This window comes from Apis mellifera, linkage group LG8 (assembly GCF_003254395.2).
Source record: "Apis mellifera strain DH4 linkage group LG8, Amel_HAv3.1, whole genome shotgun sequence".
Taxonomy (NCBI): domain Eukaryota; kingdom Metazoa; phylum Arthropoda; class Insecta; order Hymenoptera; family Apidae; genus Apis; species Apis mellifera.
In genome coordinates, this window is record NC_037645.1 from 8,387,384 (window position 1) to 8,412,716 (window position 25,333).

A 25,333-nucleotide genomic window follows, 5' to 3' on the forward strand; every position below is an offset into this window, starting at 1 on the left:
TGCGTTTCTGTGGACGATTCCTTAGGTCTAGTGTTCCTGCAGTATAGGAACGAGACGAAGCGGGCGCTCCTACCGAACGAAATCACTAGCATAGACACCGTTAAGGCTCTCTTCGTACGAAGCTTTCCCAAGCAACTCACTATGGAATATCTAGACAGCCCCCACGTCAAGGTTTACATACACGATAGCAACAAGGATATGTTCTACGAACTCGAAGATCTCAGGTACGTAACGCCATATTTCCTTTCAATTCTTTTTTTAAATATTTTTTTTTGACAAAAATAACAATGGAATACGTTCAATACTTGTAATATATATGTTTTCCAGATCCATCTGAATTTTATAACAAAAATCACTCTTACTTTGAAATATGTCACATTAATTTTTTATTTTAGAAATTGTTAATTTCTATTCCTCCCCAGTTTCCCATTCAATACTTGTAATATATATGTTTTCCAGATCCATCTGAATTTTATAACAAAAATCACTCTTACTTTGAAATATGTCACATTAATTTTTTATTTTAGAAATTGTTAATTTCTATTCCTCCCCAGTTTCCCAATTAATTATAACTCCACTCTCTTTCACGATACGCGTTTATTATACATCTTTTAAACTTAAATTTCAATTTTCATCATTCAGAAATATTTTTCAATATCATCGTTGCTTTCCAACGTTCATTTTTTAATTTAAATATTTTGCACGTATTATATACTGCAATCTCTCGATTCCCGAAATTACTATTAAAAAATTCTCCATTTGGATTCCAGATCGCATCTGAGAGACATCCGAGACCGAAGCGTCTTGCGACTATTCGAGAGCACTGACGGTGTGACAGGGATGCCAGGGCCATTGGGGATACCAGGGACAGGAACGGGGCTACCACCTCACTGGGAGGACCAGAGCTACTTCAGCGAGCCGGAATTCGACAGCGAATACCAACATCAGCATATCCACAAGAGCAAGGTAACCAGCTTCCAAAACGTTCGCAAAATTTATTGTTCCTATCTATCTTTTGAAACAAGGATTTTGATCGATTCTTAAATGGTAAAAAAAATTTTCGAAATTACGATGGTTACAAAATATTTGCACATTTTTTTTAAGGAACTTTCTCCTTTATTTTCATAGAATCGAATATATTTTTAAAAGTTTTTAAAACGAGATAACTTTCTTAAAATTGGAACAAACGAGTTCGAAAACTTGGAAGAAGTTTATCACATTTATGACGTATAAAAAAAAATCTTCGGAAGAAGTTATAATTGGTCGAAAATCGGTAAAGATTACTTTTTGTTAATTTTTTATCCGAACATGTTATGAAAATTAAGAGATTGGGTAGATTTTTATCAATTTGTATGTGCATATTGAAAATTTTATTGAAGTCAATTAATATTGTTATCACCTACGAACAATTAAAAATGGTGAAAATTTTTTTTTATAATAAATTTAAAAATTTTTCGATATCTATCAGTTGTTTCTGCATTGAACAGATTTTGATGAAATTTTATATATATAATATAAATTATATAAATCTACAAAAATGTATATTTAAAATTTACAGGCTCAGATAAAGAACTTTTATTATTTTTTTATATAATTCTGATCACGTGTAACTTTTTCAAAAATTTTTTTATGTATCATATAGTAAATTATCTTTTTACATTTCAAAAAAGTTTAAGATTCGTTTGATCCAATTTTAAAAAAGTTAATTTGTTTTAATAAATTAATTAGACTTTTATCCGTTACTCTAAGTATTATTATAAACGAATATAAAAACTATTAATTACAATATCCCAATGTATGTTTTTTCGGTTTGCATTTTTCTATTTGTATCGTTTTTGGATTAACTTTAAGACCGATTAAAGCATTAAACGAGAAATACGACTATAAAATTTATATTAAATATTTCTCGCATGTTAATCGCACATTCGAATTTATTACGCGTCTTATTTACATATTATCGAAAAACGCGAGAGTGAGAATTCTAATCAATAAATACTACGGTATACGGAAATATTTGTTTTTGTAACCGCCGTATTACGTCCTTACATAATATTTTCGTTTAATACGCCGTATATATACGTAAACTTAAATGTATACCTTGGGTGACTAACCCCGGGGCAAAGCTACTGTAAATAATAAATACGTCTCCGAACGCGATCGGAATCGCTTTCCCCTGTAATCGATATCCATCCGTTCTATCCGGCGCACGTGTAATCGCGTAATCGAGCTAACGCGTTTGGAGATCCGTTGGCCTCGGGTTCACAGCACGTACGAAAGATCCTGTGTCAGCGATAGCGGTCGACTACCGAGTGAGACTGCGATAACCATAAATCTTGGCGGGGATTGGTCGATGCCGCGCGAATGGACCCGAGTGGACCCGAACCTACCCGTACGATAACTTACGAAGTCGTCTCCTCTTTCGCTCGGTCGATCGTCTTTGTTAGAACGCCTTGCACGTTTGCACGGCCGGAATGTGTACCGCGCCGGAATACAACTTCTTAGGGACCGATCTCCATCCCATAATCAAAGCTTTCGCGAACGGTTCGTCCGCGCAACCGTCGCAGATATTCATGATCATTCTTACTTCCGCTTCCGCCGGCTCCCTTTCATCGTCCTTGTCCTCGTATTTCGGCAAGTGAAGACCGAAGCTCGTTAGCCCCGAAAAGTATTCGTCGTCTAGTCCTTGGGATATATAACCGTCGTTTAAAAGCAGACCGTCGTCCAATTGCAATAGACCGCGTTTCTTTTTAGGAGAATCACGTTTATCCATCGATTTTAAGTCTTCGTCTTCCTCTTTGGGCACGAACGTTACCTAAAATATATTTAAATTTAATTTTAACGAAATATTTTTTAACTAATTAAATATCCTTTTTCCCTTAGATAATCGTTAGGTATATAATAATAAATTTGAATTAAAGAAGACGTAGGAACTCTAGTTACTTTCATTTGTTATAAATGTATTCTAGATAAAGAAGTATAACACTACGTTACTTATCTAAAATTTCGCGAATTTCAGTACATCATATTTCTTACCTTTCCATCCGAAAATTTTTCCTCGGATACTCCATTCTTCTCGGTCCCCCTCTTCTCGATCGTGGATTTTCCGACCTGGATCACTGTCTCTTCAAAACTCGAATACGATTTTTCTTCCTCGGATTCAACTCCCAACGAATTTTCCTCTCTCTTAAAGAGATTGCGATACGGACTACTACCATCCGCCGCGTTGGCTGCGGTTATTCCGCTAGCCGAAGGCAAACCGACGACGGTAGACTGCAGATTCCCGAAGAAGTGGGTAGATTGCAAAGGGAACGCTGTCGAGACCGAATTGGGATTCGCGGGTGGTAACGGTTGAGGTGGCGGGTGGCGTGGAATCAGGGCCGGATGCCTCAGGGTGACTCCATCTTGAATGATTTGCAGCGGCGTTCCGGGATTGAGTTTTATCTGAAAAAACTCGACAAGGTTAGCGTATCGTGGCTCCATTCGAGAGAGAGAGGGACTCGCATTGCGAGTGTCGATGCTCGAACCTGATGATTGATCTGTCCGCCCGTCAGATAGGGATGCTGCGGGAGGGGGGGGCCGGTGACCGGTGGCCGCGTAGGTCTGGGCGTGTTATTTTCCGTGTCGTGCTCATAGTGATGGGCATGATGGTGTTTGTGATCCTTGTGCGCTTTCCCCGCTGACAGGGCTACCTCGTAAAGCTGCACCATGGTCACCTCTCCTAAATATCCACCCGATCCTGGGGAATAACGATAACTTTTTAATAGCGATGAAATGATAGAATGGAGTTGCGTTCGCGGCAGTGGTTCTCAATCAATATATTGTGGAAATAATTTTTAAAGGATCGTTCCTCCAATTAATAATCTTTGGCGTTTATTTATTTTGATATAATTACATTATCAGCTCTTTTAATATCTGATCCCTATGAATATACAATTTTTAATAATAATAAAATAGAAGAATGTAGATAGTGTTCGTAACAGTGGTTCTCAATCTATAGATTATGATTAATTTTTAGAAATATCATCTCTTTTAAGTATCTGATCCCTATGAATATATAATTTTTAATAATAAGAAAATAAAATCTAGATAGTGTTCGTAACAGTGGTTCTCAATCTATATTTTATGATTAATTATTTTTAGAAATATCATCTCTTTTAAGTATCTGATCCCTATGAATATATAATTTTTAATAATAAGAAAATAAAATCTAGATAGTGTTCGTAACAGTGGTTCTCAATCTATATTTTATGATTAATTATTTTTAGAAATATCATCTCTTTTAAGTATTCATCCCTATGAATATACAATTTTTAGTAATAAAAAAATAGAATAATAGTGTTCGTAACAGTGGTTCTCAATCTATAGATTATGATTAATTTTTAGAAATATATCACCTCTTTCAAGTATCCCTATGAATACATAATTTTCAATAATAATAAAATAGAAGAATGTAGTGTTCGTAATAGTGGTTCTCAATCTATAGATTGATTAATTTTTAGAAATATCACCTCTTTTAAATATTCATCCCTGTGAATATATAATTTTTAATAATAATAAAGTAGAAGAATATAGATAGTGTTCGTAACAGTGGTTCTCAATCTGAATTATTTTTAGAAATATTTCTTCGATTAATTTTTTTAAATAATTTAAAAAATTTTTCCATATCTTATATTCAACAGAGAATTCGTAATTTTTCAGAAAACATTGGAAAAGATTTATTGATATTAAAGTTTCTTTTTTTTTTTTTACCTGGAGGAGCGCCTTCACCTTCCAAAAAGCCGCCGCCTAATTGTCGTTGCTCCTGCCCGGTGATAGCTATTCCACCCCCTTTGATCACGTGCCTGACCAACTAACGAGAAAAGAGCAAATACGAGCGAATTAAGGCCGTGTCGAATTAGTCTGAAGGTCTGTTTGTTAATCGCGCGTGTTACGCCGGAGCACGCGTTCATTTGCAAAACGAGACGTAGGATAAAATTACTGGATGGAGGAGGAACGGGTTCTCACGAGTTCAAAACCTAGCTCCCTTCCCTTCCCTTTCCATTCCTTTCCTTTCCACGGATTTTCATTCCGCGAAAACTTTCATTTTCGGTATTTGACGCGATTAAAAGTCAATTATCTCTCATAATTTCCTTCACCTATAGAAGAGAAAAATTACAGAGAGAAATAATTACATAATAGAATAAACATCTCTCGTTAACAGATTTAACATTTTCGAATTTTTTTTTTTCTCATAATTTTTACATATCCGTACTTTTACATATCCATCATCTCCCACAATCCGTATAGAAAGTTTTCTCCACCCGACCGGTGGAAATATATATATATATTTATTTCCAGTTATTCAACCGCGCCCCCAATATCTCTCTTCTTCATTCACGCGGCAAAAATACGGGCCGCCTACTCGCGAAATAAAATTCCTTTCACCCGGTGCATTCTTCGATCCTTCCTTATCGACGCCCGGTACATATATATATCTCTATCCGATATATTATATTCCGCCTAATATCCCACCTGTGGACACGAACACGGCGAGAGTTTTCGAGAATCGATAGCTTCGATATCGAGAATCCGGACCGAACGATGCGAAACAGCGCATCGTGGGGGAGGGGAGAATCGCGAGACGAAATGTGGAACGACTTTCCACGTACTCCTCGCGAGAAGCGAACCACTGGCGGGGACAGAGATAGAGAGCGAGAGCGAGAGAGAGAGCGAGAGCGAGAGCGAGAGAGAGAAAGAGAGAGAGCGAGAGCGAGAGAGAGCGAGAGCGAGAGCGAGAGCGAGAGCGAGAGGGTTATCTGCGTAAGGACACGGAATGGTTGGAATTCCGGAAGCCGAAGTCTCGGGAAAATTCTTGGCGCGATTTGTATCCGATCTGAGCGGGGACCGATGAGGCAGAAGGAGGAGAGGAGGGGTTACGCAAGCGAATCGTTCGAATCCCGCGGAGAAATGTGTGGAGAATGACCTAGAACCGGACGCGCGGTGTGTTTCCCTCCGCTGTGCGGGGAGGGGGCACGGTATACCGTTTCCGAAGATTGCTTTCTACTGTGAGTTTAGGCGTCACGGTTGCAGCGCCGACTGTTGCACGACTTTCGAGAATGTGGCGTGATAAACGGCGAACGATTTGCCAGGGGCAAATGATAGCGAAAGGAACCGATGTATATCTGTCGAAGATACGAGGGGGAAGTGTTTCGATGCTGTTCGTTTTTATATTGACGTTTGGAACGATGTAGCAATTGCAAATGTAATATAATTCGTATTTGTAAGTTTCGAAGCGGTATGATAATTAATTAGGAATTGAAGAGTAGGCAAGAATCGAATTTCTTGAACAGTGCGTGTAAATTCGTATGGAATCGTCGAATAGAGAATAGTGCGGTTGTATAGAGGAATAGAAACATTGAACTATAATTAGTTGGAATTGGAAACAATTTCCTGTTTACACGCTCGCCAATCGTTAAATTAAACTAACATTAAATACATAATTTCTAAAAAGATATAAATGTAATTTATGTAGACAGTTTACGATCTATATCTAATTATTAATCGTGTATTTAATAGTAAGTTGTAATTCAATTTTATATACAATATGAATATACTACTTTAGAATCGGAAATTCTGACGTATAAACGTTAGTCATATATATATATATACACGTATCGCTTGTCGAACGTCGCGCACTCTACTTTCCCGAGAAAGTTGGTTGAAATTTCCCCATGTAGATTTTTCACTAGGTTAGAATTCAGAACGCGCGGCCGGCTCTCGATCGTTCGCGGAAGAATGATGCTTTAATTTTCCACGGGCGTGTTGGTAACGCGCCACTTTCACGGCCGCGAATTTTTCCATCGAGTCGTCGAGTGTTCGGTGAAAAGCACCGGAAGCCCGCTTACCCTGTTGTTGAACCCGCGACCCACGCGCTCGTCGTTGACCCAGATCTGCCATTCTCCTGTACGGCCGTTCCAGCTTTGGCACGAGTGATACCACTTGTTCAATCGAAGCGGATAATTCAATCTGTACAAGTTGTGCCCGTCGATGTTCATCATGTAGTAGGAACTTCTCGGGGTGTTCGCCACCCAGGATAGGATCCCGCGCGATTGATCTCCAACTTGAAACAAACAGCTCAAATTGAGAATCTTGCGAAAGTATATTTTATATTTAGGATTGAAGAAATTGAAAAATCACGCAGTGAAATATTTGTAAGAGTATACAATAATAATAATAACAATCATTTTGATTGTTATGGAAAAGTGTTATGCACGAGCCGGAAATGACACTAGAAACTGGTTAACAAAGAACGTGTTAAACGTACCTTGGGAACGGGCAATTGCGTCATCGTTATATGATGTATTTACGCACGATTCGCGAGAATGCGATACGCGAGTCCGCTTACGAAATGCGTTCCAAGGGAGGATTTCTCAGGAATCCGAGTTTGAGCGATTACGCGAGCCTCCGGTATTTCGAGCAAACGGAACTTCGTATCGGGAAACGAATACAAGGAGGCGGTAGAGCGGCGCGGTTTCGCGCGAGTTGAAGCTTCGAAAATCGGCCGAGACACAATGGTGATTGTTCGTGAATCGACATAGTTAACGCTACTGATGGAAGGACTTTATTTTCGAGGCAAGTGATTCGCTTTACTCGAAAAGCCTGAGAGGAACTTTCGCTTTCTCGCGTCGTTTACTCGAGATAAAAAGAGAGAAAAAAAAGGAAAAGAGGTGAAAGGAAAAAGGAAACGAAAACATAAATCTCTCACCTGCGTACGAAAACAGAGGATGGTCATTGCTGTGATTGTAGAATTTGGTCCACATGCAAAGGGTAAACTCCTTTATGTCGGGCAGCTCAGTTTTGTAATGAATGTACTAGGAAAAAAAGTAACTGGTATAAGTACTCGTCAATTTTAATCTTTTTTTTTATTTTTATGGCATGGTTAAATAAAGGCGATTTCGAAATTCGATTCTTTATTGTAAGCTGTAGAAATGATATGATACGATTCTAGAATTTCGTTCCTAATAGCCTGTTCCATAATGTATATACATTCTAAATTGTTAGGTCGTAAGAGTTTGAGATACGTCTAGAATAATTCTATAATCAAGTCTAGCCGTACAAGAATATTTAACGTTCCTTCACATTTCCGATACATATCTACATTTCCTTGGCCTTCGTATTATACGATACCGTATAATTGATTATCCCGCCTTTTTTTACTATTTATATTTACTATTTATATAAAATTATCGTAGAGAAATAGATTTTTAAATATGAAAAATCGAATCTCAAATACAACTCTTAGCCACGAAATAAGTTGATGACTTCGGTCAATTCGCGAAAATATCTCTCGGATAAACGTTCGGCATTATTCGCCATCGTTCGGAACTATTCGTGAGCACATATACGTTAACCTACTCACGCACCACCAAGCGGAGGTTTACGGAATGAAAATAATTTGAATCGCGTCCACAGCTCGAAGAATCGTGTGGAACGCGGCCCACGTTCAAGTGCATCGAACTGTCGCGAATTCATGGATTGCGGACAACGGATCGGTTTCCATCATAGCCCAGTTATTATTCCTCTCGAATCCATTTTCCCGACGTCTTAATTCATTCTCATGGATCATTTATCTGGAGATTGAGAGAAAATTGAGGCGTTCGCGACAGTTGATTACTAATAGCATCGAACGATTTAGTTGCGCAACGCTGGTGCGTAACCACCGAGTAGAAAATTACGGCAAAGACCTTGTTCTTGTGAAATGGTAAAATTTCGAGAACGATCGTTATATTCGAACGACTGCGTGAGATTCGATAATCGTGTAATAAAATTGAATGATGTGTGTGTAAGAAAATTGATTGAGTCATTCTCACGTGTACTGTATTTAGTATGTGGGATAATTATATCTTCTTTGTTACGCGATACACGTAATTTGAGGAAGTTTTTTTTTTGTTTGCCTTTTTTATCAAGTCGAGCGAACAGAATTGGCATCAAGATAAATAATTTGCCAGTAGAAAGTGAAAAACGAGCACAAGAGGACAATGTGAGAAAGGCAAATGGAAAAACATCTCGAGGTACTGGTTTCTCGAATTTCTTCCTGAAAAAGTTTGTTCGTCATTCGTAAAACAAAAAGCATATATCTTGATATATAAGTCTGATCGTTCCTAATGACAAGTAAGTGATAAACCGATCTTAATATTATATACTGAATTTCGCGTTAACCTTTTAATAGTGATATAACTTGAAATTTCGCTTAATTACTTCGAAATCATTTTCGATTATTTTCTTTTCATATCGAAATAAAAATTTAAATAGAGAAAAATTGTGAAATTTATCATGGATCCAAATCTACTCGGGAATAACATTTTTTTCGAGAATTAACCTTGATCGATATCGTAACAAAGGATGAAAACAGATAATTCGAGGTCGATTTCGAAAACTTTTATGAAAAGAAGGACTCGTGTGTCGCGCGTTCGCGTTTTCTCCTACTTTCGTTACCGCGATTCGCGATGATTTGCTCGCATCGTTGTGCTCGAGCTCTCTAGACCGCGAAGTTTTGAACCAAGCATGCGACGAAATTTCATTTTAAAGCAGGAAATACACGCCGTGCGGAAAGAAAAAATGATTGTTATCGATAAGAAAAAAAAAGATGAAAAAATAATAGAAATAAAAAGAAGACGTAAATAGGAAATACAGTCACATAAATAATAATTGATTTTCTATTGATTTATTTTATTTTTTCTTATATTTAAAGATATAGAAATCTTCCTGTTGTTCGCAAGTTCATTAATTATTTTGAAATAATTACACGATCTATAAATCCGAAATTCTATTTTTAATTTGGAACTCTATCCGTTTTATATATATTCCATCGAATTTTCTCACCTCGAAGTAAAACTGCTGCTTCATCGCGACTTTATATAGGGCGCATGCGTCTTGCTCGCGCTGTGCCAGCAAAGACGTACTTCCCGCATCGTAAAACGTCTGTTCGGGGCTAGTTTGGTAGATAGCAGTGACTGGATGTAGAATTCTGGCTGCCGGGGTCGAAAACGATGGATTCCATGACGTGGAAATCGCTTGGGCCACGGTCCACGTTAATAACCCGTAAAGCAACGAAACGATCATCTTGTTTTTTTTCTCCTCGAACGATCTCTGGAAAGGGAACGAGATGAGAAGATAGATGTGTGCGGTAGGAAATGACTGGTTAACGAATCGTGTTTCGTTTTAAATGTTAGTTACTGTGCCAGAATTTGCCGTTGCAAAATTTAATCCACGGCAGCGGAACGATATCGCTTGCAACAAATCATATTTTTAACCGTTCTATTGTAAAAAAAAGACGCGAACTCTGCTTATATTTCGCGTAACGATCGCGTGCAATGCTCCGCCCAAGGAATAACGAAATTTCGCCGGTTGACCGTTTCTTTGGATCATTTTTAAGAAAAGACGATATAAAAATATCGTAATTAATTTGACCGATTCTACATTCAGATTATAAGCCATTTTCTTAATTAACTTTGTAATCTTTCGTGAATTTAATTAATTAATTATATCTCGTTTACTTAATTTAATTTTAAATTAATTAAATTTCTTCATTAGGACCTATACGTAATATTTTGTCACTTTTGTTCTAACGTGCTGATACGTCGAAACATTTTATTTAAACGAACATAGCTCTTCGTTTAACCCAGTTCCATAGTATCGGCTCGATCCGAATTTTAATTGAAATTTATTAAATTTATACATCAAAAATTCATCTCGATTATTTTATCCAACGAATAATGTCCGATTTTTCGAAAATTTATAATATATATAGCATTCGTAAATACAAGGCCACGAGATACAACGAGATTGTAAATTAAACAGTCGCGAATGAAAGAAAGGGAGTAGAAGTGTGAACGTGCTAACGTTCCTATCGTAAGTTACCTACTTCTTCAACTTCTCTTATCTTTAGATCCGTCAAAAACAATTGTTAACGCGTTATAACGATTTCTTACCAATTTTACGAGCTCGCTATATACCGTGTTACGCGAAAATCTATACGAAACAACTCACCGAGAAGCAATTCACCATTAACTTCACGGCTATAGCGGGAGTCAGGTAGATCCTCGCGGTCTCGAAACAGAAAGGTAACTGTCCGCTCGTTCTGTTCGGCGTAGGCCTCGTAAACTCGTAAGAGGTGTGCACACCTCCTACCCGTTTTGATTCGCCTTTTTCTCTCTTCCAGCCACCGCATCCTACGATTCTACAGGATGCGCGTGTAACAGAAATTCTTCTTCTGTATTTCTCTCGTTCTCTTTCCGTGTGTTAATCTTTCCTATTATTTTTTTTTTCTTTTTATCGTAATACTTTTTTTTCCATCGCTTCAGTTTCAGTTTTAGTTTTCTCGTTTTCACAGTTGGACGAGGGAGCAATATCTCGGGACGAGTTTCGAGGGTGAATTGTGTAAAAGTTGGTTTTTCGGGGAGAATTAATTGGCGGAAAGGCCGTCCATCGATCCACCGTTGCCAATCCTGGCCGTTATATTGGCAAAGTTTTGCAAGGGTCTCGCGGTGATCGACTCGATGTGTCGCGATTTAACGGCGAATGGCGCCTTGGCGAGTGATCGGCCTTCGCCTGGTATAATAACGTAGTATAATAGCTTTGAGCTTCGGATCGGCAATCGATCGATAGGCGGCCGGGGAATGCGGGCGGGAAAACTTGTTTACTAATCGCGTAATCGCGACAGATCGTTACGATTAACCTCTCGATAATTCTCGTCTCGATCTCGCCTCTACGTTTTTCAGGTTAATTTCACTTTTTTTTTTTTTCCGTAAAAAATTATAAAACTAAAATTATTAAACTAGGTAAAATAAAAATACGCCTTTATAGATAGATTATAGATAAAAGTTACTTCCTTTTTTTTTTGTGAAAAATAATCATTTTTTAAATTTAATAAGGTATTAATTGTTGGTAAAAAAAAATAGGAAAAATTTCGAAATCGTCTCGATGTTATGCAAAATATATTTTTTGCATTCCATAAATGCATAATGCATGATTTTTCTTTTTTACAAAGTTAAAATTAGATAAAGTGAAAGTATGTTATTAATTATTAGATATAGAGTAAAAGATGTTCGATATTTCTTTGTGAGAAGGAATATAATCATTTTTCAATGTAATTATTCGATTCGAATATAAATAAATATTTCCTTCCTTTTTTTTTTTTTATTTTGAACGTAGTTAAATTACAATGTTTGGATTCCTGTAGTTTTTAATTAATATATTCACGTTATACTTAATTATGCATAAATAAGTAATCTGAATGTTTTATTACGTGTACAACAATCGTTTGCGGAAGAAAGTACGACTTTCTTGTATCAAGAACAATTGAAATTTCTTATATTCACGATTATTCATATTATTTACTAAAATATCGTATCGAAATAATATCAATTAAATCTGATAAGCGAGTCATTTTTGATTTCAAACTTCTGACAATTTGATGATAATAAGAATATTAAATTACATAAGTATCAAATCTTTCAAGTCCCGTTTCACTCGCTCATCATTCCACTTTCATTTATCGAATTCCTAAATTGAATTCTTTTTTAACTATCGAAGAAGATTTTTCTTTTCCATTTCCAATTCTCTCGAAATTCTTTCTTCTCTGAAAAAAAAATATATATACATTTAAATTAAATTCTCAATCATCCTTTTACGAGATTAAATTAATTCCGAATATGAATAAAATAACGTTAATCGATCGAGATTGCATAGATAAAAATACTCGAATCAGAGATATACGAGAACGAAGGAAAATTTCTGTGTTGAAAATAAAAATAAAGGATATTGGTAGAAAAAAAAAATTTGCACAAAAATCCGCGATCGAACGATTCAATAATTATCCTCGAGTTTCACCTGTTTCGCTTGTTAATTAATAAAATCGTGTTAATAATATCGGCGGTAAAAATTTTCATATTTCCCCTTCCGATCGGGAACGTGCGCGGGAGAAAGTGCGCACAAAACGCGGCCGATGATGATATTGCGAAATTCGTGGCCGAAACGTCCGGCTCCTATCCCCCCTCCTCCCACTAGCGCGATGCCTCGCGGGGCCGATTTCCACGAGAATTCTTTTTTCGGTGACCGACTCGAAACTGGATCGATCGAGTGACCAACGACGCCTTGGATGGTGCAATCCATCTCTCTCGCGCAATGGATCTTAGTTGGCTGGCTGTTGTAGGGAATTAGAAGGGTGTCTTTCTCGGAATCGTTTGTGCATCGAATTCTTTTGCGAGTTGGAAAATTGGAGCGAAAGGATATCGAAGAGCCGCCTCTCGAACTTCGACCGATTCGATTGGATACTACTTTCGCTCGGGGATGGAATGATAGATGCAACTATCGAAAGGAAAAAAGAAAAGATAATTCGCGCTTCTGGTTTGAGAGAAGAAAGTGTTCGCGAGTTAAATAAATTTATAGTTGATGATGGGATGGAAGTTTATTATCATTCGTCGTCAAGATGTTCATTAATTATCAAAATGTTTAAATGTAATATTTATTTTGATAATGTAGGGTATGATGTAATTTAATTCTTACGATTGATAAGTATCAATTTCAGTTTGTTTAAAATTAGAATGTTTACTAACTACGTCGAGTGTCTGAAAACTTATATCAGTAAATTTGATCTGTGACGAGATATCCAAGTGCTTTGAGTGTATATGTATATTTGCAGTACGATACTTTTCTTGGTATATGTAGGTATAAGGTATTATAGGTGTAAGTAGACCTTGACCAAATAATAGATACGAATCTTTTTTTACGAGTATATTAATCAGAGATTATATGCAATTTTGTTCTTTTCATAACAATGAATTCGAGGCATTGTTTCTTTTCCCCCCCCAGCGTTTAATACTTTAATTTAATTTTAACTCGATTTCTTCCATAAATTATATCTTTTCTGAAATTTTCTAATAAAAATCAATTACTCTTATTACGATTTATTATCTTAAAAATCGACTATTCTTTCGTATCGTTATTTTAGACTCGATCCCGTTACCAATATAGAATGTAAGAAGACGAAAAAAAAAGAATTCGTGACATACGCTTCCCTTCTCAACCATCTGCTCTCTCTCTCTTTCCAATGTATTTCGGATCTTTGTCCCTCTCGAAACGTGAATTCTCCTTTCCGTCGACGTCCCCTTTCTCCGTGGAAGACCGGAAGGAAGGAGCGGGGCACGGCGAAAGGACGACGACTCACCCTGGAAAATGAAAGTCGATTCTGCGTGTAATTGCAACGATGCAGAAACACGATTGCGTTGTAGCGCAACATTCGTCGTCTGGAAAAAGTACTACGATGATGGACGATTCAAAGAAAGCTTGGTTTGTTTGGAATGTTGGAAATTACAGTATTCCGCATTTACGAGGAGAGTACAAGATCGAGGTCACTGATTTACTGGTTTTTAGCGTTGGTTAATTTCTGTCTAAGAAAAAAAAAAAAAAAGAAACTTATTATATACGTCAGATATTTAATACTTTTCTTTAGATTAATTACATTCATTATTAATCTCGTGGCTAGTTACTTTTTAGGAATTTTTTGAAGAAGCAAGAAAAACGTTGATTATAAAATAAAAAAATTTATTTTCCCTATTTCGATATTGTTAGCGATGATTAGAAATCGATTTATCGAAATAGTTTACCGATGAAGAGTGTCAATTAAATAGGATGAAAATTATATCCATTAACCGAGAAATGCCATCTATATACGTTCAAGGATCCGTATAATTGTTTCGCTTGCCAAAAGTATTCGAGAAACTAGCTAGTTATTCGGCTGTTGTCCGTCCGTCGGTAATGACCGTGAATCGTATGCAGTTGTTGCCTATGAATGTCTTTCCAAGCCATTTTCAAGAGTGCATCATTGAATCTTGACTCGGCACGGACAATTGGAATGGAATCGAGACAAAAGGGTCCTCTCGTCGTTAAAAAATGATCGATTACCATGCTAGAAGGCAATTGCCGTTCATTTTTAACCTAGTTATATATATATATACACGTATCTATGGTGTCGCCATCTTTCATAACTCTTTTTGCTGGTTTTTAGTTCAGTTTCTCGCAGCTGGGCGCGCTTTAACGAGAACCGTGCGTAATTATTTCGTAACCATCTTTCGTGGTTATGTAAATCGATATATACGGGATTTAGTTTCGATTTTCTTTCGAACTTCTATATAACTATAGATGATAGTCTAGTAAAATCGACTTTCGATTACGACGATGCAATCTATTTGAGAGAATTAAATCGGAGGAGCAGGAAGAAAACAGGTAGGAATCTTATGGTAAACGGAAAACGCTTGATCGAATAAAAAATTGTTACATGTTTTTATTACATCGTGTTAAAAGAAAAATAATCTGAATAAAAATTTGATGTAGAATAGATTTTACTTCAGAGTGTCGATCATTCATTTTTGCTGAATAACGATTAACAATTCTCAAAATAAAATTATTGCTATTTGTTTGGATTATATAAATAAATTTACATAAAAAAACTTGAAAAGATATAAATTTTATTTTAAATAGAATAATAAATTCAATAATTATATATATATAATATATTATTTTTATTAATCAACATAGCACAGCTTCAAAAAAATATCGGTTATTATCAATAATCGTGTATATCAAAAAGACGAATAATAAAAATTAGCTTATTAATAAAAAATATTTTTTTAATCCATTTCGATAGTTCAGAAGCGTTAGTCGAGATTTATCGAGCTGATCGTTTTCTGGAACGAAACACGCGCCTCGTAACGTCGGACGTATTACGTGACCGAGACCGTTAAAAAGGGTCGAGAGCGGCCCGTGAAACCTGACCACGCGATTTTCGGTGAAAGTGAAAGCAATTCGATGAGAACAGGTCGGAACCGGTGAAACCAAAGTTTACTTCCTTAGCAGCGAGACGATGATGTCAAGCGCGGTCGATTCTTGGCGTGGCCGTCACGCAACCCTTGCAAATGGTTTGTGCACTTGGATCATAAATGCAAAACACGGACAAGGTTTCATAGTTTCAGGATCGAAATCGACGCTTAAACGAGTTAAACGAGTTCAACGCATGATCGACGTACGAGCAAAACGATTTTCAATTTCTCGTAATCGAGCATTGGGAAATGCTAAATCTCTGATCGGTGAAAGTTTCGAAGATATATTCCAAATAAATCCGATTTTACCAAACGAACATAAAGTTGTCGCGTTGCGTAACTATTCATTTGTTTTTTTCATATTATATATTTTTTGATTACGAGCAAGATAAAAGTAAAGTAAATTATATCGATCCATTTTATATTGTTTTTGTAGCTTAATTTTAAAAAAGAGATTTTTCGGATAATTTAAATAACCAGTAACGTATTTCATTATACGTAACTTCCGAAGTCTCGCGCAAGCGCCGATCGTCTTTCGGTCATCTTCGGCTACTTTAGCCGATGATAGCCGAAAACGTCCGAAATACGATTCGGCATTCTCGGCTATCTTATTTCAACGACAGGCCAGTTTTATTTGTATACTGGTTCTCGAGACAAAATCTATTTGCTTTTCTAAAAAAGATTAAACGAGTATTTAGAAGATCACGTAAGAAAAAGAAACTTGTTTACCTTAAATGGATTCATGGATTCAGAAACGAATCACTCGTAACAAAAGTTACGAAACTATTCGTGCGATCGTCGATATATGTAGTTTCATTTCGTCTCGTCTCATTTTCGTGGTTATAATGCATGGCATTATTTTCAATTTCGACAAAAATGTTCAATTGTTAAGTGTTTTCGAGATTTTTTAAAACAATGAACATGATGATATAAGAATAAATTAAAGAATTAAAAATATGCAAAGATTCTATGTTTAAGTAGATTTCGTTAAGTTGATATTAAGAAAATATACAAAAGGAAATTACGCAAGAATACATTTTTCTCGAAAGAATTAAGAAAAGAAATCCAGGAAAGAAATGTCAATTTTTTTTGTATGTACGTGTACTTGGTATGTCTATCCGCATTTCGATCGCGTTATCATTCTTGACTCAAGTTTCGTATTGTGCGTAAAAAGTTATTCTAACCTTTTTTTCTTTTTTTTTTTTTTTTTACCTCGTCTCGGTTTATCGATCTATCCTCGGTTTTGTAACGCGTTTGTTCTCTCGAGTTTTTTCAAGATTGCGGCAAGTTGTTGCACTTCGTGCCGGTATGCTTAGATTTTATCTTAAACTATTAAGTGAGAATCGAAACAATAGCGATGTCTTTCATCAACAAATAGCTGTTAATAGGATTATCTAATCGTTACTTAATGTACGACCTCGAGACTCATTGAAAACAATCTTGTATTTATATCATGTAAATCGTATTTATATATCCGTATACCGTGTAAATCAAGATTATTATTTCAAACGATCCGACTAATCGACCGAATAACAAATACTCCGGCATCTTATAAATTTAATAAAACTTTCGAGGCAGCCGAGAATCTTCGTAAAGCGTCGTTCATCTTCGGTCATGTTCGGTCATCTTCGACTAATTTACCGACGTTAGTCGAAAATAACCGAAACCCGATTGACTCTTGGCGCCATTCTTACTTATCTCGTCGAATCGCCGTTAATCTTACAAGATATTCGAACAATTTTTATTCTATCAATCATTTTAATATCTGAATTTTTTACTTTAACGGTCCTCAATAAAAATGGTATATACTGGTAAGAAATAATTCAATAAATATTTTCGCAGAAAGTGTTTAATTTTGCGATTGAATATAAAGAAAGTTGTTTTTGGATATCTACGATACTTTGTCTAATGCGAGTAAAAGTATGAAACAGACGGAGAATAATTAAATAAAAGAAGCTTATCCGGTTTTGTTCAGTTCCTGGAGAGAGTGTCATATTTCCAGAAATTACTATTTATAATTTATACAAAACAATATATATAAAATATCGGTATAAATATAAAAACCATTATAAATAAAAACCATTAGATCTTATCCTAACATCGCACTTTCATAATAATTCGCTCCAATTTGTTAATCCTGCATTCGTAACGCAACGAATGTTCGTCAAAGGAAAGGCCCCGCTTTCCGATTTCTATCCGATTTCTATGCGTGTCGTAACCACCCGTATTCTCACGTTTCTCTCGCGAAATTCCAATAAAGGTCCACGCCAATAAAGGTCCAATTATCATTTAAAACTGTACATAACAATCCAATAGAAAAAAAAAAATTTTCACTCTAACATCGATCTTTCTCCTTCGAATTAAAAACAGTATTATATTGATTCCTAAAAATTCTATCTTAATGTAGCCTCGAGGCTACATCTTCTCCTCCTTCACAGTCGAGAAGTTGCCGCAGTCGCTGTTTACGTTCTTCAGTACAGCCCCGCCGAAGACACGCACGGGCGTTCTCGTCCACGAGATCAGCATCAACGATCCGCCTATGAACGGGCTTCCCCTGCCGATCTCGCAGCGCACGTACGACAGTCTCACTAATTGCAGCCCGAGAGACCGCTCGTTCCTCCTCCGGATCACTCCCGAAGGAGAGATGACGAATTCGACGAGCGGCAAAGACGTCGCGTCCTCGGCGTATCGTCGCCCGCGTTGATTAGAAGTCGGTGCCCTCGTTCTCGCTCGATCTCGCCCGTAATCGATGCCGCGCAGTTGCATCAGTTTCGTTGGAATCCCGGCAAAAAGCGGAGCCACCACCGTGGCGTAACGCGAGGCGGCGCGGGACACTTGAATCGAGTCGTGGGTGTCGAAAGCGGAGGACAAGAGGAGATTGAAGCCAACGATCGATCCCTCGATCCCGTCGTCCAGCCCTTTGTCGAAGTCAGTGTACTCTTGGCCAACCACGATGTCCCCTCCGCTCGGGATCGTATGATCTATCGTCTGAAATTTAGATTTTTTTTTTTTTTTTTCACTCTCTTAATATATTTTATATTAAAATAAATACGAACCTCGTAAGAGCGACCTTGGGCCCGAAGCCGGCCATCGATCCAAAGGCCGTAACGACCAGCCTGATTCTCCCAGCTCACGCACAAATGGTACCATCGATTCTCTAGAATGTCGACACTCGCGGCGAATACGTTGTTGCCCCCGATCTCGAGGTGAACACTCGTCCCGCGAGGCGCTATCCACGAACGCGCGAGCCGTTCCCGCTCGTTCTCTGTCGGGGAAGCGAACGCACGGCAGCATTATAAACCTCTCCTCTCGGAAAAGAATGTAGGTAAAGTAGAGGCGAGAACGATGGAACGCGACCACGAAACGCTTATTTGTTATTACTGTTAGGTGAAAATACTTTTCACGGGTATACTTTCTTCGCGTTGTAAATGTGTGATAAAAGTGTGCATGTGAGATCGTGAGGCGTTTTACGTTTCTTTAGAAGAAACTTTTTACTTACTCGAGTACGAAAATATCGGATGAGAATGGGTGAGATCGTAGGATTCCATCCACAGGCAGAAGGTGAATTCGGTTAATTTTGGCACGGGTAATTCCCAACGTAGAAACTGATAACGAGGAGGAATAGAAGGGTTGATTATTTTTTTAGGATTAATTAACTTTTTAATTAAGGTAGATTTTTCTAGAACGAATTCCATTTTTGCAACGCGCGTTTAATTAATCTCTTAAGTACACGGGATTAAGTAATGGGAGGCTGTTAAAGGTATATATAACTGGTAGAATGGATTAGTTCTACGTTCTTGAATAATCGATAATGACGAGGGCGATGCACGGATACGCCAAAAATAGATACTCGGTGAAAATAGATTCATTACCAAGTTAGGGGATCTTGGAGGATTTTGCACGTATCTGGAACCTTATTTTTCATTTGACTAAAGGAAGAACGTGCTTTGAATTAAATAAACAGATTGAATTATCTCGTCGTATTAAGTATATTAAGTAATTAGTATTTCTCACCTGAATGTATCCTTTCTGAGTGAGCTCCACCTTGTGCATAGGAGTTCCGTGTAGCTTCTTTTCCGCAAACGTTGATTTGACGCAGAAAAGAATGGCCAGATACAGTAAGATCAAACGAACAGGATTGATCGTACCTTTGCGAATGATATTCGATAATTTTCCCATCTTGATTCGTTCATCCCTTTCCACTTGATAAATTTCCGAATAATATTTCCTTTAATTTCGTTTCGGATGGAAAGTGGAATTCGTTTTGCCATGCGTCGAAACTCGAGAAGGAGAAACGATGCCGGTGTGGCGAACAGTCGACGGGAGTAAAGAATACTAAAGCAAGACTGGTGGCAAAGTGGGCGAGAGCACGGCCTCGTGAGCAGGATTGGTAAAGAGGGAGGAGACTTGCCACTTGACGTTTGATTTTGACCTGAAGTAATTTTTTGAAAGAATTGCCTCTTCGCAAGTTCCGATGTGTTGTTCGTTCCTATTTAATTAACAAGGATCCAATTGTTGGACGATACGATCGGGGAAAATCGATGTTAGTTCGTATTTCTGGAAAAAGGAGAATCGATTGAACGTGTAATTAGAATTCGTAACGGAATTTAGAATTGATTTGCCGATTCACAACTGCCCCAATCATTGATCAAACGTATGTAAAATGAAAATCATTTTCGTCCGATTATAGAAGTTAATTGTGGTTATGTTTCGATTTATGTCCACTGCTCGCTACTGTTGTTCGACATCGCTCGGGATTGTTCGGAATTGGTCGGGTATATTCGTGGCTATCCACGAAAAGTTATCTCTAATAATTGACTGTTGTGTTATTCGACACCGGTTTAAGGTCATTGTTGTTGACGTTAGAGAGCCAGAGCGAGATAAAATAGAGAATATTTGTAAACTTAATAATAATTGAAAAAGGTAAATAAAAAGAATAGAAAATTTGTTTTGACAATTATAATATTAATAATAATTAAATAATAATATTAAATATTATTATAGAAATCATAAATAACTTCGATTTTTGTTTTGAATGAATAATATAAGAAAGCATAGTGAGAAAATAGCCTCGAGTCCTATATCTAACGAATTCATGATTATGTATCTAGATATCTCTATTCGATCTGATACTTGAATAATAATTACGAAACTTTTTTTTATGAAACATAAGTGTTGGATAACGTTTTAACAAAATTTACGAGAAGAAATTTCGAAATCTTGCTGGTATTTTTTTCGATCTTGACAAGCGTAATGATAGAAATTTATAAGGCTTTCGACGTGATTTGTTATAAAAGTATTTAAGAGATGCGCAATTCCTGCTCAAATTTTTGTAAAGCCTTTATGTAATTTCTTCTCGTTGCATGAAACGTTATTTCTACGAGGGGATCTAGAACGCGATGTGAAAATCCTCGTGTCTTTTTATGATTCGGTAAAATCAGCATGAAATCGACGTCGCGTCACCGCAAACCGTGCATAAATATAAAACGTAACGTCTGAATTCGCCTTGATCTGTATCATTTTCATTGCCACTAATATGAAACGACATCGTGACTCGTGCGTTCTTCTCTTTTCTTTCTCTTTTTTCATGCGGTTTCTCTCGAGCCGCGTTTCTATAATATTAAAACAGATTTCAAATAAGAACACGCTCGAAAAATCGTTACGCGCTTGAATTTTTTATACACAGTGCTTTCTAATATTCGTTACATGCATATAAGTATTTTAAAACTGACTAAATATTACTTATCTTTTATCGAAACAACAAACAATTGCAACAAAAATTACAACTTTTAATAATTTCACTTAATAAATATGTATCGTTTCGTTTTTAATTGCAATTTATAGCACACGTGTATTTAGATCGTAGATAAATAACGTGAGAAACGATTTATGCACATAATCTTAACCTAACCTAATCTGTTTGCATTACAATTATCTTTAATCTTAAATCTTAAAGGAATATGACTTAAAATACTTTACTCAGAAAATTAAATGATAATTACAAAATATACTTTTACAAAATATCTTAAAGTCATCAAACATGATACATCAAATTTTACGTACAGCTTAAGATTCGTAAAAAAAAAAGAAAATAGAAACTTCAATGACACTTTGACTATTTTTGTTTCAGACGGCGAAGAACTCGACTTCCGGGAATAGCGGATACTATGTCGGAGGAAGCAGCACTCTGCCACGAGGAGGACAACTAATGAGGGCGTACAGTCCGGCGGCGTCGTCTGTGGTCGGAGGACCAAACGCGACGCCGACACAACCGAAACCTCTCGCCACTCCAGGTACACGAATATCCGCGATAATTGTGACACGATTATAGAGGCGATTACGTAAGTTTCACGAGGGTGGGTTTTTGATATTTGGCATTGTTTCGGCCGATAAAACAACAATGCAAATGATGATTTCGAGTCTTCGCGCGCCAAATAATTCGCTTTCACGCCTTGTACTTGTCACCTTGTATCCCATGCTTGCGCCATATATCTATTCTAGCTTCGGCCGACTCGGTCGGTAACGCATTCGTTCGTCTTTGCAACGATCCTTTTTTCGTATCCTCGAGATGTTTGAAAGTGAATGTAGATATGACAAAAAGAATCATGATTTTGATTTTAATACAATATGGTGTATTAACACATATATTACGAGTATTCTAATCTGTGTAATTTTTATTAAATATATGTATATTTGTGTCCAGATATTATTTCATATTTATAGGTTATCCACAAATTGTCATGATGTATGACAAGGCAAAGTAACAATAAGATTATTAAGCTTTTTAATATATATACTAATATTTTATAGTATAGATTGTTCTTTAATATGAAAACTTTTGTGGATAATTATATTTAAACATATATATTTGTATTTTAATTTGTATAATTTTTAAAACATGAATACTATTTATAAATTTCGAGAATGTATAAATATATTGAAACACTGCCTCCGCTATTAAATATTTATTCGATTAATTCTCCGTTTTTTATATATAAAATATCAAATTCCATTCTTTTTTTTTTTTTGAATGGTAACAACGACAAAAGTAACGATATTATTTTCCTTTTTTTGACGTTAAATCGTAATTTTTTTTCCGATAAAATTTTAATATCCGCACGTTTTAAAAATTATACGAATTAAAACGCTAAAAATCACACAGAATTGAATACCGATATATTTAATCCTCGGAATAGGTATGATTGAATAATAATCTTATAAAATCCACATTTTAAACATTTTTCATTACGCTTAATCTCTCGTCAATTTTTGATTTTGAACTTGTTTTCACATTTTCTGTGTTATTCCAAAACTATCCTAGTTACTATCATTCTACAAGTATTAATCTTTTGATCCGGTCGGTATTAAACCGATAATCGGATTAAATCATGTAAATCAATTTAGATCTACTAATAGATACGGATCATCTTCTCGTACGTACTCCATTATCGTACCCGACATTCCGAGGGTTGATACACACACACACACACACACACACGCGCGCGCGCGCGCGCGGACTTCTGATAGATTCCTCTGTGCTCGCCATGCATATTATATTCTCCGCACGCTGCGACTACTCTTCTCGATCAAGTATCGAGTACCTATCTAACATCAATGCATATACCGATCCTTCAGCTTGTTTAAATATTAACAAATTACAAATGCTCGATCGTGTCCCCCCATATCAACGATCCAACGAGTACATACTCGTTTGAATCGTTTCGCATAAAGCACGTAAGCTTTTGAATATCCTTTCCCTTCCCCCCCCCTCAAAGGGATATGGAAGCACGAATCCTTTGTGTGTGATATGTGCGCGTGCGCCGTCCGTTCGATCGGCGATCACGGGAGGTTGCCGCGATTCGCGTTCGTCGACTCGAGAGACTTTGTCGAGAACCGACCGTCGTTGATGAAGAACGATCGACGACGGTCCGTTTCGCGTCTTTGCTATGACGCGCTGCAAGAGTGCATACAAAGGGAATTTTACATTAAGGGTAAGATGACGAAATTGCTTGAAATTTCATGCTCTATAATTTTTAAAAAGAAGATTCTGTAACACGACGATATTTTTATTAATTAAAAAAAATTAAGGTGGATTTTTTGAAAATCCATAAAGGATAGAATGTATAGAATGATTTCACACAATTCCTATTATCACACAATTTTAATCTTCGTTTGAATTATTATTACTATTTTTAATATCCTGTCACTGACAAATCTTGTAGGCACCACATATACACGCACACAAACACAAAGATTATAAGTCTAATACATCACATCTCTGACACGGCTAAATTAATCTTAAATTAATATTACAGATGATTACACACTGTTCTTTCCTATTATCGTCATCTTAATATACCTCGATTCTAATTGTTTCCAAAAGTAAAGAAGTCGCGAACACTTCTGTCATGATAGAAATCGTGCACTTTTGCCAAGCGAATTAGCAAGGAATGAATTCGGGGAGAAACGCGACGTGCACCGGATCAGCTGGGTACATTGGTTTTTGTTTGGTTTTCCGGATGGTTGGATAGGTGGTGGCGGGGTGCCGCCGGCCAAGCCGCTTCGCAGCTACCAGTGTGGTAAGAGTCCCCTTGGAAGCCTGGGGGGCTCGGCTCGCTTCTCTAGAGACAGCTCGGTCTCCCTCTATAGTATAGCAGGTCAGTAGTATCCTTAAAACAACTCCCCCCTCCCTTCGGAAACCTCGATCCTCGAGCGCGATGATTTTCATTGTCCGAAACCCGATTTCGATTTTGTCCAACGGCGTGGTGGTGACTCGTTCGAAAGGAAAAAAAAAAGAAAAAGGAGGTCGAGGATTTCCGTTATGGGTCATTGGAAACAGACGCGTACTATTTGCTCTCGAATTCGTGCGCGAAAGTAGAAAGAAGAAGACGACAAGATTCTGGCGAGAGAGAAAGCATTCGAGCGCGGTGAAACTCGCGGGCATAAAACCGAGAGGCGAGGTTATATATATATACTTACATATCTACGAGGAAAGTTTGATTATGGAGGAGGCGGTTTGGTCGTAACGGAACGGCTTCGAAAGGGAGAAAGATCCTGGAATTGGCTTTTCGAGATTCGGTCGAACGAGACGCGACCCCTTGAAAGACTTAAAGTATTTTGTAATGTATACGTACGGTCCGTCCAGAGATATACCGAGGTCGTAAAATTGGCCGAGCGGAAAAGTACGAATTTAGCCGATGATTGCCGAAGGTAGTCGTACATTACGGGAAGAATAGCAGCGAGCTCGAGTTTCATATAGGATTAACTCGCATGGAATAAGTTAAAAAGAAATAAATTATATTCTTTGAAACATTTGAAATATTTATTATTATTAAGGCTAGATAATTGGCGATAAATGGAAAAGATTAAACATATCACTCGATAATTTTTCTATTTTATTGATTAAGTAGAAATTCTGAAAATTATATCAACGTTTTGAAATTTATTAACTCGATTAACGCGACAAATAACTTCCC

The 25,333-nt window shown here is 36.9% G+C and overlaps 3 protein-coding genes across 31 annotated transcripts in view; 1 reads left to right on the forward strand and 2 right to left on the reverse strand.

Annotated features, from left to right (window-relative positions):
- Positions 1–25,333, forward strand: part of LOC411277 — a 98,145-nt gene that overhangs the window by 53,496 nt on the left and 19,316 nt on the right. For 23 of the 28 annotated variants that reach the window (XM_006564623.3, XM_006564649.3, XM_006564652.3 and 20 more), the window contains 4 exons: positions 26–224; positions 771–966; positions 21,988–22,150; positions 24,377–24,514. In XM_006564623.3, the coding sequence (XP_006564686.2) occupies positions 26–224; positions 771–966; positions 21,988–22,150; positions 24,377–24,514 (696 nt within the window). The remainder of the gene's footprint in view (positions 1–25; positions 225–770; positions 967–21,987; positions 22,151–24,376; positions 24,515–25,333) is intronic. The other 5 variants (XM_006564635.3, XM_006564642.3, XM_006564644.3 and 2 more) reach the window with 2 other exon arrangements.
- On the reverse strand, positions 1,914–11,136 carry LOC102656294. The gene is made up of 8 exons (XM_006564617.3): positions 11,029–11,136; positions 9,862–10,128; positions 7,745–7,850; positions 6,885–7,099; positions 4,750–4,849; positions 3,525–3,736; positions 3,034–3,441; positions 1,914–2,812 (listed from the first exon to the last, which is right to left on the reverse strand). Exons 1-8 carry the CDS (start codon positions 11,044–11,046, stop codon positions 2,441–2,443), a joined length of 1,698 nt encoding a protein of 565 aa, XP_006564680.2. The 5' UTR covers positions 11,047–11,136; the 3' UTR covers positions 1,914–2,440.
- On the reverse strand, positions 17,051–25,145 carry LOC102656248. 2 transcript variants are annotated; one of them, XM_006564616.3, is made up of 5 exons: positions 24,837–25,145; positions 19,872–20,414; positions 19,357–19,462; positions 18,914–19,122; positions 17,051–18,845 (listed from the first exon to the last, which is right to left on the reverse strand). In XM_006564616.3, the coding sequence occupies exons 2-5, from the start codon at positions 20,034–20,036 to the stop codon at positions 18,273–18,275; spliced, it is 1,053 nt and encodes a 350-aa protein (XP_006564679.2). In that variant the 5' UTR covers positions 20,037–20,414; positions 24,837–25,145; the 3' UTR covers positions 17,051–18,272. The 2 variants fall into 2 exon arrangements, with proteins under 2 accessions (XP_006564679.2, XP_016768948.2); XM_016913459.2 differs by lacking the exon at positions 24,837–25,145 and having other exon boundaries at positions 19,872–20,715.